General features: G+C 38.5%; 1 protein-coding gene across 1 annotated transcript; it reads left to right on the top strand.

Annotated features, from left to right (window-relative positions):
* The first annotated feature begins 835 nt into the window (after positions 1 to 835).
* LOC105395465 lies at positions 836 to 16,347 on the top strand. The gene is made up of 12 exons (XM_048624899.1): positions 836 to 3,243; positions 3,789 to 4,027; positions 4,422 to 4,642; positions 5,938 to 6,122; positions 8,279 to 8,463; positions 10,211 to 10,359; positions 11,888 to 12,056; positions 13,084 to 13,277; positions 14,489 to 14,609; positions 14,857 to 15,046; positions 15,396 to 15,538; positions 15,622 to 16,347. Exons 1-12 carry the CDS (start codon positions 1,092 to 1,094, stop codon positions 16,282 to 16,284), a joined length of 4,611 nt encoding a protein of 1,536 aa, XP_048480856.1. The 5' UTR covers positions 836 to 1,091; the 3' UTR covers positions 16,285 to 16,347.
* The last annotated feature ends 177 nt before the right edge of the window (positions 16,348 to 16,524 follow it).

Here is a 16,524-nt window from a genome sequence, read left to right as displayed (position 1 = left end):
GGTCATTCCGCAGCATCCTAATGACCTGTTCAACAGGGCGGCGACCTTAGCCTATGTTCTGTAGTGGTCATTGACCTTGAAGAAACTCTCACAGACCCTTATTTAAGTACAGTACACTACTTGACCTTTCTGGACTATTTTGCTTTGTGACTCGGCAATAGGATCTTGATTAAATTGTTTCTTGATTTATTTATGTTTAAAGTGTAGATCTGACTTAAACTTAGGAAAATACGTAATAAACACTAGGTTTGTGGATTTGAATGAATTTGTATAGAGCTATTCCTAACGAACTATATTTATGGTTGCAGGACTACCTAGGTCCAGGGTACAATAAATAATGGTATAGTAAGCAGAGTCACCTACCTACCGAGAGACAGAAGGAGCGACCAATTACCCAGCACTATGAAAAACATTGATGGATTTTGAAATCTGGCAATCTCGGAAAAGCGTTTGTCGATGATTTTATTGTGAATTTCCAATAATTTTTAGCTACCTTCTGAATTTACATCATCCCTACTCTTTGCCTACCTCAAGGCTTACATCATGAATGAGTGTGCTACTGATTACTAATGATTTATCTTAATTATGGTTCAGTATTGTGATTACATTGAAATCAATATAAGTATTTCAATTGTCACAACGTCGATGCAGGCCGATCCATCGAGTCACGCCGGAGCGAGCGCGCGCGGCCAATCGCCTTTGCAACACTATTTTTAACGTGCTCCCATCGCGACCAAATCTACCGCTCAGCTGTTCTAAGCCAAAATAAACCCTAAATCGTATCCCTAAGAGCTGCGTATCTCGAAATAGCTCGCTAGCTATATTGGCGGGCCAGTAGTTCTGGACTAGTGCCATCAGCAGGCCCTCATGTGGCAACTATTAACTAGTCTGGACTGCTCCCTTAAGCTTTCCCCATGGACAGCCATTTTGGCTTACAATTCCGTACCGTAGTATCAATGGACGTGTCCTTGTGAGTAGGGAATGTCGCGGAGTGTTTCAGTGCGAGGTTAGAAATAAACTTTCAGTGTTGTATGGTGGGAATTAGTTCAGTCGATCCGGGGATGGCGCCGTGAGTGCGGAGCGCCGGAGCCATGGCGCGGCAGTCACAAACGATACTCCTAGTCCTCCTAGTAGCCCTACCTGTCCTAGCTTCAGTGATAACCGCGTTCCGTGTCCGTGACTTGCCCAAGTTAGATGTGAAACACAAACAGGAGAAGTGCGACGACTGTGATGGTGTTAGTGAAATCAAAATACAAAAACAAAATGTCAAACTCGAGCCTCCTCGTCGCTCGTACGAGGAAATGAAAAAAGCTGCACGTGAAAAGCAACAAACGTTGAAGAAAACAGACAGTACTCCAGTTTTTAGTCTCAAAGATGAAGATAGTGATGATGAAGATTATTTACCTCAAGAATCTCTTAAAAGTAAACAAACTGACAAGAAAGTTTTATCAAATTCAAAGGAGGATCAAATACAATTAAAGAGCAAAACTGTTAAAACTGCCTTTACAGGTGGAAAATCAAAAGTTTTTAGTGTGGAAGATGACAGCGATGATGATGATGATGATGATGATAATGATGGAAAAACCTATAAAAGTACATCCACGGTAACTAAGGATAAGAAAATTTCCAAAACGGTTAGTAAAAAGCAAAGTAACGAAAATGACGATGACGAGACCGATGAAGATGACGATGATGATGACGACAATAACATAAAATCTAAATCTTCTAAACATAGTTCTTCAGAGAAAAAAGTCACTTTGAAAGACTCAAAAATTGAATCACAAACCAAAGTACACGGTACTGCTGATGATGACGACGATGATGACAGTGACGATGATGATATAAAGAATTCTAAATCTACAGTTTCACCATCTAAGTTTAGCGTAAAAAATGATAATGCTCAGAAAAGCGCAATGAAACCTAATTTGAAATTAATACAAAATGCTTACGACAACGACGATGACGACGACGACGATGACGAGAGTGACGATGATAGTGAAAAATCTACTAAACCTAAAGAACTCGCATCTACATCTATACTTAAACAAAAAACTGTATCGAAGACAAAAATAAGTGATAAGCATTTAAAAGATAATGACAGTGATGATGATGGAGATGATGATGATGATAAAAAAGTTGTGGGCACTAAGAAAGATGCAAGTAACTCTAAATCATTAAAAAAATCCGATACATCAACAGACAAAAAACTAAAACCTGTTATCTCGATTAAGACAAGCCTTTTTGATGATGATGATAGTGATGATGATGATGAAGATGAAGATGTAAGCACTAAAACTCCTTCAAACGTAGTTCATGAGCCACCTAGTCAACTTTCTAAAAAAGAAAATGTATTAAAAAGTTCTACTCAAAAGAAAGATGAGGATGACAGTGACAGTGACGATGATGACAGTGATAGTACCATTCAAAAGCCACCGTTAAAGGTAATTCAAGAAAAGACAACACCACAAGAAGTTAAGCCGAAACCCACATTAAAACATGAAAAGGACGACCAAAAAGCATCTAACGTAAAAAGTGATGTAAAAAGTTCAGACAAAATTCAAAAAAAGGACACTATTGATAGTGATGCAAAGGATAAAAAGTCAAAAGACACAAAAGTTAAAGAACAACATGATGTAAAAACTGAAGCTCCTAAAAAGCTTGAACAACCCAAAAAAGACGCAAAATCAGAGAAAAAAATAATTACTCAAGAAGAGTCTTCGAAGAAAAAAACTTCAGATCAACCACCAGAAAGAACAGAGAAACACACTAAAATAGTAGAGGAGAAAAAAGAAATTCCTAAAAAGGTCCCTGAAACACCCAAGCCTAAAGAACCTATCAAAGAGACAGTGAAAAGTAAAACTGTCCATGATAGCAAAGAAGACAAAAACAATAAAGAGCACCAAATTAAGAAAACTGAAAGGAAACCACTACCCGATGCCAAGAAATCACACGAGCCTGAATCATGGGAACCACCAGACAGCGTTGAAGAACTACACATATTAAAAGATTCCAGAGAAAAAAAGGACGATGCCAAAGATATATTTGCATTTAAAGCTAGTCCCGATAAACATGCTAGTGATGCAGTAACAAGAAGAAATTTGTTGCAAAGTGATTTTGAGGATTTCTACGCATTGTTGCCTACATTTGCACCAAACTTTTCTAGGATACATAACCCTGAATGTCGCCGCCATGGGCAAATATTGCTGAGGCAGTTGCGCGGAACGAAGTTATGGGCTCTCAATAGTGAGTAAACCAACACTTAATATAAATTATGTAGTTTCAGTTGCCACAGATTATAAGACAGGCTCGTAATGGTTGCACACACAATAAAAAATAACCCTCTTTGAGTCGGCGGCGGAGGGTTAACGAATGTGCAAGTCGTAGGTAGATCGGTATCAATCAATATTAACTTAAAACTTTCAAAAAGTATGGCTAAATACAATAGACTGGTGGACTGAGATAAGTTTGGCGTATGTATAGTTTGTGTGTGTGTGTGTGGATTAATTTATTTAAAATAAATAATAAATAATGTTATGTATGTCGTAGGATGGTTTGATAATTCGAATTTTCACGAACATTCAATTAAATAAGGTATTAAAATATTATATCTTCTACCACGCTGATTTTCAGCCACTTCCCCTGTGAAAAACTGCCTAACTCAACGTAAAAAACGCAACCATAAACTCACATATTTTCACACTGCCATTTACCCGACCTTGACGGTAGCGTGTTTCAACTCCCGTGGGGCAGCTAGCACGGAAAACTTATATCAACGTTTATACCCCCAGTGTTGGACGCCACCGCCAAAGTCCCCTCGGGACTGCTGCAAGGTAATGGCATCCAGCTTGGTGACTTCGACCAGTGCTTGGGGAGTCGCGCCCGGGTACAGTTGGACACAGGCAGCGTCGTCAAGGTGCAGGGGCAGTACTGTCTGGTACAGGTCGACGTGAAGGCGGAACATCCTGAGCTGGAGCTTCCGGTGCACTTGGCTCAGGCCCGGAACCTGATTAAAAGCCGGATCGATGATGTGAGTTTTGTTAATGTGTTTTTTGATGCGTGTGCAAATCATTTAATTGGTTTGTTGCGAGCATTATTGCCTCCTTGCGACGTAACAAGATAAATAAATGAAAGAGCCTTTGATTTATAAACGATACTGTCATTGACTACCATTTGTATTTCCGACATAGTGTCACTCCGTAGCTCTTGTCAGCATGGTATCGCGGGTTCGAATCCTGCCTAGCGTTTTTATATTCTGTCTGATTGTTGATTATCACTAGAATACCATAGTACTAGTTCTTGATAGATTGGGGTAGATTATCCAATCAATATCTTAGAAGTCTGCATTTTTTATTCTCTAACCTTACACAAACCAAAAAGCCACCCGAAATTACAGTGCCTAAGCATGTTGGTCCTTGGTTTAGCCAGGTCACTTCGTACCTCGCTACTCGACGCTGAGCTGGGGCGTGTGCGTGCCGGCGGCCTGCGAGCCCCAGGATGTGGAGGTCATGATGAAGGACACCCTCAAGCACTACCAGCACACCAGCGGCTTCGTCGTCAAGGTCAAGGTCGAGGACGACGACTGCCACGTGGACGACGCCGATTGGATGGACGAGTGGTTGGAGCTGCCGACGCTTCTGACCTTGTAAGTTTGTTACACTTTTGTAAATATCTCAATGGTTATTTTTGTTATTTATCTGTGTCGTTCTTGCTGCCGTTTGTCACCTCGGACTTATCCGTTAAGGCTTGATTGATGAAGGGAAACAATAATTAACGTTTCTAAACTCTTCTTTCTTGTACTATTTAGGCGTCGGCAAAATTCGCGAGTTTTGGAACAGAGGAAGCCTTATAAATTACTATCTTCTAAGAAATATATGCCAGAAATAAAAACCTAACCAAACCCAAGGGCAAAAAAGTCAGCATTATAATTTTAATTCCGATTACTGTTCAGGACGTAAGCTCCGTTACCTAAGTTAAATATTGATGTATTCATAAATCTCTCATACAATGATTTACCGTCAGCAAATCTTTATGATAATTCCAAAATTGCCATCAATCTGTCTTTAGCAAAAAATAACGGTACACACCAAGCCCAAGGAGAAAAAAACTGTACTTTGCTCTGGCGGCGAGCAGAATCTTTTCGACCATTAATTTTCCTCTTCGACCACTAATTAGTATCCAGGACGATCATACCTTCAATGTTACAGTTGTACATCGAATACTAAGTATACTTGTGTTACGACATCGATACCTAAGATATTTGATATAAAAATACCAATTAAAATCCCTAATCTTGACAGACGTTGTCCCCACATTAATAATATGTGTGTGGGTGTAATATTAATTCCTACCAAGAGAAGCATTCAAGTATACCTAAATACTGTAGGGTCATCGTTACAACGTTCGTTCTATAATATTCGTATTCCGTATACATACTTTTTTACACATACCTACAGTACAGTATGTTGTGATGTTGTTTTGCTATTGTTACTCATCAAATTATGTTTTGGGGTTTCCAGCTATGGACCTTTTATAGAATTTTGATTCACACTCCAAACCTGTAGTGATATGCTATATAAAATTGATAGAAAAATTCCGCTTGCTAACTAAATTTAATTGTGTGAAAAAGAGCAAAAACGTTGGGAAATAACGCAACAAAAGTTAAAATCCCAAATAGTCGTAAAGCGCACAAAAGTAATTGGTTAGATTTGATTTTGTGAATAGATCATTCGATGAATTCGTCATCTCCTAAACAAAACAAAACACAGTCATAATGACCACATACAAACGCACCACACCCATTTTTGTAGTAACCCTAGTTTTAGAGTGGTTAAAATATATCAAAATTGTTGTTATGGTACTTAACACGATAAAAAAACTATTTAGGTCTTAAGTGCATTTTTATTGAATGTATTTAAAGACAAAGTTTCATTGTTCCAGACTCTTCTACGGAGTAATAGTCCTCATGGTGTTTATAGCAACCATTCAGGACTTCTTCGCAAGAAGGAAGTCTTCTGAAGAAGAAACACCTGCAGAAGGAGCTGATGACAAAGCAGAATGTGACCAGAAGGAGGTAGAGGAAGAAGAGAAGGAAAAAGAAGAAACAGAGACTAAGCCGACATCAGGTTTGTTTTATGGGAACTTAGATGTATTTAGTGTGTAATTATTCAACCTATTTTTTTATACTTAAAAAAATTGCTTATATCAGATCTCGGGATGACTTCTATCTATCGAGCTAATTTCCGAATTTATCCTCTTAGGTGGGCCATTATGTGACTAGCTATTAAGCCACCCAAGCTCACGCCGGAGACAGAGATTGAGTTATCTTCATCATCTGAAGTGTTGATCTGATGGATGCATGCCTTCTTTCTTTGGTATTCCGCTTTTATATATTCAATGGATGTTACAAACCAAGATGCATTTCCTAGAAAACAAAACAATATTCTAAAGTCTAAAATCTAAACGTTGACACGGAAATTATGATTTTGAACTATGATACAGGCTCAGGGTACAGGGTCCACCTAGTTTTCGACGTGAACCTTAATAATTACCTACTCAAAATAAAACATAGTAGTATAATTAGAGACTCGATGTTATTATTTTTGTATTGAAGTATTATGTAAGTACTTATGAATGTGTCTCCTTGATCTGTGACGGGTGTATCGCCAGATTGGCCAGGAGCGGTCGATTATTGATAAAGCGACAAAATAATCTTAAAACCGATTCCTATCGCACAAAGAGTGCTAAATATCAAATTGACGTGAGAGTAAAGTGAGATAAATCCTAATATATGTGACCCAGTTGTTTCCGGAGTTAGGTCGGGGCGTCGTAAAACTGCAGTTTATGACGAGTTGCGAGTCACCCGAGTCGAACGATCTTCATGGCTGCGTGGCGTAAATAGGAAACCTTACTCTAAAGTATACCTATACTACAGCCAGCAATTTACATCTTCTTCTTAAATTTAAGAGCCGTGCTCTTGTCGGTGTAGTTCCCGTCTCCGCGGTCTGTCACAAGCCTTTTACGACAACGACACCACATTTGCCTTGTAGTTTACATAATACACAATAATAATCTGTAAAATGCCCAAAGTGATATATTAATAGGAATAATAAGGCCTCCCAAATTTTATGATGGGTCATTGTCAAAAAATATACTTAGTAAACTTGCAGTAGTGTATTTATAAGATTCCATGCCTCGAAAGAGAAACAATTGGTGAAATCATTAAGTCCTGTCCTAAACCATGTTAGATTGAAACAATTCTACGAGGTCTCGATTGAATAAACACGAACTGAGTTAAACCTTTCTTTCTTTATCGACTCTCCAGTAGCATCTGTAAATACGCGGTCGCATTTCAAAACGTACTCGAACCAAATTTAATAAAGGATAGAAACTGACAGCGCAAAACTAAATCGAATTTTCGGGCAAACCACAGCAATCATTCAATCCGGGAATAACGAATCGGTCCAATTTTATTTCGCAACCGATGCACCCGAATTTTTCAGCGTTTGCGACGCGTATGTTTTGTAAACGCGACCTTAGCCTATAAATCAAGATGGACGATGACACATGGATTAGCATAAATTACGAATACAAACACGGTCGCGGGTTCGACTCCGGGTCACGTCACTCGATTGTTGCGGCCGGCGGGTGAAGTCCATTGACGGATCTGTAGCAATTTGTGTTTTTAGACCTTCGTCTGTCGAATGGAGCATTGATTAGCCGGTCAATGCCTGCGCAGGTCGGAACGCAGCAATGCCACTGTCGGTGACCATGGACCCTTTTTAAAAAATACTAACTTCAAACGGTTGTTTACGCAGCTGTTTTATATGTTCATGTAGAACTTTTTACACATAATGCTGCTGAAATATGAGATGATGATATATCCAGGGCTGAACTTTCTTTTTCTTTTTCTCGATAAATATGATCTAGCGGTTCCTAACGATGTTCTCATTTATTGACCATGGCGGTCTCAATGATTACGTACCTTCTACATAATTTCGAAAGGTCTATTTTATCTAATTATGTGCTCTCAGAAGCCTAGCACAAGGCGCAAGAGGCGCATGCCTAGACGTGAAAATTTTTCTGTCGCACTCGCTGCGTACAAAACCAAAATCTTTCGCTCCCTGCTACTGAAAGATTCAAATTCAAAACATATTTTCAACAAGTACCTACTATCAGAGCGCAATCTCCCGCAGGCGAAGGCGTCCTCAGCTCTTTCTCTCTCTACTCCACTCTGGGCAAGCTCTATCTCATAGCTCAATCTCCCATCTCCCTCCCGCAGGCGAAGGCATCCTGAGCTCGTTCTCCCTCTACTCCACCCTGGGCAAGCTGACGGCGCCCGGCGCGGCGGACGACATCGCGTGCATCCACGGCGTGCGCGCCGCCGCCACCGTCTCCCTGCTGGTGGCGCACAAGTTCCTGGCTGTTGGAGTTATGCCCTACACCAATAGGGTTAAGATGGCTGAGGTTTGTAACTTCTTAGGGTGATTAATACTAAAGCATTAGGGCTAGCACAGGGCGCAAGACGCGCTTGTAAAGACGAGAGCGAGAGCGACGGTGAACATTTGTCACGTCTTGACAAGCGCGTGCCTTGCACCTGTTAGGCCTTCTGGACTAGGATTGGCATCTAGGTGAAAGGATTAGCCAGTCATAGTCTATCCTAGGTAATGCGCCGGATATACATAAGGTACAGTTGATATATCACTCGAGCGACTCATTTAATGAATCCCAGGTTTGTGTTACCATAAGTCTAGTTCTAGTCTAGAAGTAGTCTAGGCTTCTGTAGTAATGATCTAGCCCTATTAAGTACCTAGTTGATTTGTTGTATAACAATAAATTATTTGTTCAGTATGCAATAAGAGTTTTACATTCTTGTGGCAGACGGTTTACATAATTATAATCACTCACGACTGCACGTGTATGATTCAAGGCGTCGATAATTAGATGAACAAGGCATAAGGGCTTATGCACCAAGAAAATACACTCGTTGGAACTTTCAGAAGGATTAGCAGAATGACAATTAATCCTGTGTGGATAAATATTTTATTCCCCGTTCTTAGAATGCTCTGTTTAATTATAAAGGGCCTTGATCCATAAATAATTCTAAGTACAAATATTGTTTTAAAACATGCTAATTTCGGACGCCTAAGCAAACACGAATTAGTGAATACGCTACGTACATGACTGTATTTATAATTATGACTAAGTATGTTGGTTCCCAGGTTTGATCCTAAAACAATCTTCTAAGGCACAGAACACACGGATAAATGCAATTGCAACTACATTACTACGGTCTCTCAATGTGTGTTCTGGCCCTAAGACAGAACAGTGAAAATGACACTGGCGAAACCACACATCTAAAACTATACATATCACATGCAGTACAAGCAATATTAAAAGTGAATGTTTATCAGATAACCCTAATTCTTTTCCCATTGTCACAAAGCTCAATTTACCTTGACCACCGCTTTAACCCAGCAGTATCACTGGCTCGGTTCCAATAGCCACGTGTTATACAGGGTGATTGGCGAATCGGCTGGCAAACGGATCACTTTCGAAATTGTGACGTTTAATTAGAAGAATTTATCTCATTCTTTAGGCTTGCAGACAGCGCTTTGTAATTTTTGTGATTCATTTCTTGTCTGTCTCGTGCCAGCATTTCAGTTTGGCTTCAGACTGAAATGTGATGATATTATGGCATGACTGTGTAATGTAATAAGTTGAGAATTGTTTTGATTTGTTTTATGTTGTGCAATTTTGAATGAAGCCTTGTTGAAATTTTCTTTTAATGATAAAATACACTGTTAGGTATTTTTAAATATATTATGTATTAGTTATTTTATATGGCATCTGCGAATGATTCATTTTAGTTTGACGGCTTGACCCTCGACTAATATTATTATGTTCTTATAGTTTTCATATCAGACACTGCCAGCTAAAGCGAAGCTAACTATAAAACTAACTTTTAGGAAGTCATGGTTCACTATCTGTAAGACGTAGTAGGTAGAGGTAGGTTCACTAGGTCACTTACCTTTACCTGTATAGATAGATAGATGTATAGAATATTCTTTATTTGTATAAACAATAAATAAATTAAGTACCTACAAAACTTATATACTGACGCATAGGTGCAAAAGTTGCATGCGCTCTTACCGCTTAAAGCGATTCTTTCAAGAAAATCTATATTTGTTTAAAAACCAACATTTCCTTCCAGGACGCCAGCTCCCCCCTGTTCTCGTGGTTCCGAGCTGGCTGGGTCTACACGGACTGCTTCCTGCTGCTGAGCGGCACCCTGCTGGCCAACAGGGTCGCGGTGGACCCCGAGTCCAGCGCCCCGAGACGACTGCTGTCACGGTATCTTAGGTGAGACTTTGCAGTGATGTTTGATCTAGGCGCTGTGAAATCTTTTTCACGCACACGAGATATTTCGTGCAAGTATACAGAATTGATGTAGTGTAAATTTTAAACGCCTCTATATTAACTTATATCAAAGAATAATAACTTGAACTTATATTAAAAGCGTGTGTATGTGTTTGTTTGTGGCAAGTTTCCTAGCTCCTGAAAGTTCTGAATGGTTGCAGGAATCACTAAGTTTTCACAGGAACATTACACTTACGAGCAATGAAAAAGTTTCAGTCAAATTAAGTGGAACTTTTTCATTGTTCGTGAGTGTATTAATTGTATTATTCTTCTAGCTCAAGCTCCATATAGCATCCGTCTCCTAAGCGGCAATCTCATGGCTAACAGGCCTGATATAGACCGTGTGTGACGTTCCGGGTTATTAGTAATTATTCTGTGGTTCCGACTAAAGTTTGTCATGGTGTCGATTACATAAACGCCCCGCATCTCATGCTGTCGAGGTATCTTATGTGCGAATTAGCTGTAATAAATTCTTTGGGCGCTTTGAGTTTTTCTTAGCAATTTTGTATAACATATTCGTTAATTTAATAAATGATAGGTAAACTTTCTACGTTGTTCAGCTTTGTACTTTGTTACTGATCTGAGTATACTTACTGTATTATGGAAATAAAACTTGGAGTAGCTTGGCTTTGACATCATTAATACCGAAACACAGAATTTCGACACTATTTTTTTTTGTTGAAATAAGTGTCCATCCACATATTATCATGTTCTAAAACAATATTTTAATATTAGGTATATATTCACTTTCACAGCATTGTTAAGTAAAATTTACTTATTATTGTCTCGTACGCTGAACTGGGTAATCCACTGAGGTTTGGAATCCCCTAATTGCAACTACCAACTCATTTTATTTATTTAAATTTAAGTACTTAACTGCAACCATTAGTTTAATAAGCAATTTAATTAGGTACAGAGGTAATTTGCCAAAAAATACAATGAGTATACTGAAAAATAATTTAACAATGATTTAATGTAGGTATATTAACTGTTTATATTACGATACACAAAATGTTTTAGATTACTATACCACTTATGCAACATACTCTCATAGTTACATACCTTTAGGTAGGCACGTTATAAATTAGGCAAGTAGGAAATAGGAACTGCAATAGATCAAAGCTAAGCGTCCACCTATTGGTATTGTACGTATCGCATCAAACGGATTGTCATAAATGTATGAAGAAACGGCGTCGGAAATACCGAAGAAGTGGACGCATTTGTGTGAATATCTATACAAAGAATACTGAATACGATGTTAAGGGTTACTTAAAATGACATTTTAATGTGCAAGTCAGCCTAGCCCCAGTTTCATCATACTCGGTTAGATCATAATCACGGATTAGTAGTTGTCGTTTGACAAATCTGTCAAGAAATTAATATGACTATGACGTATAATTGGTGAACTAATCTCTTGTTATGATATAACCGAGTATGATGAAACTGGGGCTAAAACAGTTATTTTTTCCAGACTGACCCCAGCTCTCCTGGCGGTGGTCCTGTTCTACGCGTACATCTGGGACCACATCTCCTGGGGCCCGCGCTGGGGCACGCTCGTCACCAGGAACGCAGAGCTCTGTCAGGAGAGCTGGTGGTGGAACATCCTGTATGTGCAGAACTACTTCGGCATGGAGGAAATGGTAAGGTTTTTTTTTGTGTAGCCACTATGGTAACATTCTATAGTACACATAGTCACACATCCCGGTTCCGTGGAACTTATGGCTTCTTATTCATCTTCATAAGTCCATAGATGTCCAGTTGTCCACTGCTGGAAGTAGGTACCTAGGCGTAGGGCGGCGTAGGCATATCTAATGCCTTATTTAGAGACCGAGGCTGGATATATCAAGGCCTATCTTACTAAGATCAATGTGTTTCTTTGCATCATTCTGTTTTGTTCGATTTTGGAAATCCTTTTGATGATTGAAATTTATTAGAACAGGTTGGACCAGCCTCGGCTAAGATGTCAAAGGGGTATAACGAGGCTAAACTTCTATCTATTAGAAGATAGAGGCTAAATTTATTGGAAAATTATAAAGCAACATCCTAGGGATACAATGGTTCAAGTCATTTATTTGAAGCCACGTGTTTCAAGTAATGTTATTCAGATATTTTTATAAACTCAATTTCGCCTACCAAAAACAATATTATAATACAAAGTAGGTACTAAAAACAAAACAATTTTATACGTAGCGAATAATAACATTAGTCTTATTTTTATGTTTTAGTCATGGCTCGTGATTCGGAAGCTTTATTTGCTAAAACATTCCGAGAATTGGGGATTAGATAAAGAAAAATACACTTTATGTAAATTTATTTTGTCTATCCTATTTTTGTTTTGCGTTGATAGGTAACTTTTAAATTATATTTTTCATTTGATTTAAATTTTATTGCATTTTTTTTTTCAATACAAATACGGTCTGAAATAAATTACTTACTGCATTCAAGTTAGTCAATCTATTTAAAAATGGAATTTAAAAAAAAAACCCTATAAGTATATCCTAGTCCTAGTTAATTAACATCTTGAGACATCATCATCAGCTTTTATTACTGTACATCAAATCTTATAATACGAGTACCTGCCTTATAAATGTGACAAAATCCCTTCTAAACATCTGATAATCTGATTTAATTTTTAAAGTATACAATACACTGTTTTTACTCTTCCAGTGCGCCCCACAAACCCACCAGCTCGCGCTCGACATGCAGCTGACGATCGCAGGCGGGGTCCTACTCTGGATAATGCAGGTGAAGCCGCGCGCCTCGTGGCTCCTGCTGCCCGCCCTGCACGCCGCCGCCGCCTACTCGCGGTACACCACCGTGTATGAGCATAGACTCACTATGCTGGCGTACCATGGGGTCAGGTAAGGAATCGAGAATCGGGAAGGCTACAACTACTTACAAATTATGACAATGTCCATAAATGACTAAGGGTGACATGCGCTTGCACAACAAAGTTACTCAAAATTAAATCTATGACCTCTTGCTCTGATATTATACTGTTAGTGCAAGAGACAAACAATTTAATTTTGATAAACTTTGTTGTGCAAGACACCCTAAATATATATTATTATCTAGGATAATAATAAAACATCACATAATTAAATTAAATTCAAGACCATGCTGTTTTGTATACATTTTCGTTATTAATCCGAAACTTATGGTATCCTGCTAGTAAGTACGCCATAAATATACAAAAATTACCGGTGTCAGGTTTTACCAACATCCAGAGAGGCCCAAAATTTCATAGTTTATATAAATATTTTACACACCTGCGTTTTGCAAGTCATGTAATGACCATGAACCCCATTTTACCATAATTATGTTAATTTTGTCAACCAGTGACTTTTGGTAGTGATTTGAGAGTGAGCCAATTCTACCCAGCCCAGCAGTCGCTGACAATAATAAGATCCGAACTTGTTAGCAAACTAGTATAGCAGGATCAAGAATATAAATAGACGCAGTGTGCCTAAATATAATAGATATTTACCATAATGTGTCACTCACAATGTTTTGTAAATTTTACCTAATAAAGGTGAATGGCCAAGTCAATCTCGAACTGGTTTTATTTAAGGATTGTGTAGGGTAGAGTATTTGGTCCTTATTCATTCTACATTCTACATATTGCTAGTATTAATAAACCTAGGGTATGAATAAACCCTGATAGAGGTCTATTCAACCCTAGCTTAGCTAGCATAGCATACTACTTTGAATTTGAGGAGTATTGCAATTTAATGTTTGTTCATCGTGACTCTATTATGTTATTTACACTGTTCAGTTCTATACTTATAGTTTTTTACTATTCTCTATGTACTATAAACAGAATACCGGAAAAGCTTTAAAAAGTATGGTAGATATTATGTGTGTTTTTACTATAATAATAATTAATTAATTTATTGCAATCGAGAAAGATTACAAGTTAATGAAACTAAGATCCCCAGGTCGCCCAATAAGATAGCCTGTGTTTAGGGGCCTGTCGCTTTTATTTTTAATATACAAATATGTATAAAGTAAGTTATATGCTGTAAGTGAGACTTATCAATAAAATTAGCTAACAATCTCGTCATTGTTCCAGCATAAGCCAGCTGTACCGTACGGCGCGGCTGAGCTACATCTCTGCGTTCCACCGCTGCACGCCCTACCTGGTGGGGCTCAGTCTAGGTCTTAGACTTCAGGAGCCTAGGCAACATAACATGGTTAGTAGCTCAAACAAAACTTGAGAACACAAAATATCTGTAAGAAACATTCTTATGATAACAAAATGGAAGACGGTGATTAATTATCTAACCTTTACGTTCGATGGGAAACTAGCATCAAGTCAGAAGGTAGAGTCTCAATAGACGTTAGACGTCACAGTAAAAGTTAAGGAAATTTAGTAGAGAGCTAATTATAACTGTAAGCTCTGATAAAACTACACAACATAACCAACCTTAATTTCCCCAGCTAGTCCAAATCCTCGGCTGGCTGGCCAGCATCTCCCTCTGGGCCCTGATCTGGTGGAGCGGCATGGACTCAGGCTCTTCACAGTACCGCTACAGCCCGGCTGTCGCCGCCCAGTACGCCGCCCTGGCGCCCGTCGCCGCCGCCCTGGCGCTCGCCTGGGTCATCTACATTGTTCACCATGGGCATTGCGGTAAGTTAACTGTCGGTTGCTTTCTTTGTTGGTACTAGCTGTTTGTATTTTCCGTCTCACTGTATGAGTAAAATATAGGTTTGAATCATGGTGACGTCTTTAAAGATAATTTGGCTTCGTACAAATGTGCTATTGAGTGTTGTCAGTGGCCAGAAAAAGTGTTCAGGAAGATATTCACACCACGAAATCGATAAATTTTAGTGCTAAATGGAAAGTTTCTGAATGAAGTAGTGGCCTTCATTGAGGGTTATGTCTAGTAAACTACGTTAGTTTCACGACACCATTAACTATTTCTTTAAATACTTAATAATATAATATTAGCTTCTACAGCCCTTTATTTTATTTTCAGAATGGCTGGCAAACTTGTTCTGTAGCCGCCCTTTGGTGTTCATCAGTCGGATCTCCTACGCTCTGTATCTCATTCAGTTCATCATATTCTTCACTAATGCTGCTGTTATCAGAACTCCTAGTGAATTCACATTGATGAGTCTGGTAAGTTGAAGGGTTAAGTCAAGAGTTATTGGGGTTTGAGACTCAATTAGATTCATTCATATATTGTATCTTTTATATTTCAGATTGATGCTCAAGAAATAATCATGCTCCTTATAGCTTCTATTGTTCTCACATTAACCTTTGTGACACCAATGCAGTCACTACACAAGATATTTAAATTTTCTTCAAAGACTGAAGAAGATGAACCTACAGAAGAGACAGGTGAAAAAGAGAGCAAAGATAACGAAGAACAAAAAGATACAGAGGCAGAACCTGAAGTAGAAAACACAGGAGAGGTTGAAGAAATAGAGGAAATTGTTGAAACACCGTCAAGAATAAAGCAAAATTTTATGGCTCATCGTGAACTTTTAGAAGAGATACCCGAATCAGAAGTAGAGTATGAATTGCAAAGGGACAGAATCGAAGTTTTGGAAGAAATTTTAGAGGAAGAAGAGTATGACGTGGAAGAAGGAGTTGAGGAAGAGGAAATGGAAAGAGATGTAGAAGATGGTGAAGTTGAAGATGGTGATGTAGCTGAAGAAGAGTTAGAAGTCATAGAAGAAGAACAAGAACAAGAAGAACAAGAGGAGGGAGGGGAAGATGACTTTTGGGCAGATAGAGAAGATGATTATGTAGCAAGAAGATCATATTCTCCAAACGATGATGATGAGTTGCAAGAGTGGGAATTGACTCAGAACAACTCACAGGCCGGAAATGGAACTCAATACTATCGATATGGAAGATAACAATGTTTTATACTTACCCCTATAAGTAAATATTTCAATTAAATGTTATTTTTTTGTTACGAATTATTCTTTTTCCTTTGCGCTCATGGCAAATTCAAGTTTATTCTGTGCAAAACATAAAAATAATGTAAAAATACCAAAAAGTCGGTTTTAAATAATAAAAGCATAGCAGCCAATATTATGCAGGATTCAGGAATGATAGGCGATATTTAATGATTTCATGAATAAATATTGTTACTT

The sequence above is a fragment of the Plutella xylostella genome, chromosome 13, assembly GCF_932276165.1.
Source record: "Plutella xylostella chromosome 13, ilPluXylo3.1, whole genome shotgun sequence".
Lineage (NCBI taxonomy): Eukaryota > Metazoa > Arthropoda > Insecta > Lepidoptera > Plutellidae > Plutella > Plutella xylostella.
The sequence above is the reverse complement of the archived record's forward strand: the minus strand, read 5'-3'. Positions and strand labels throughout refer to the sequence as shown.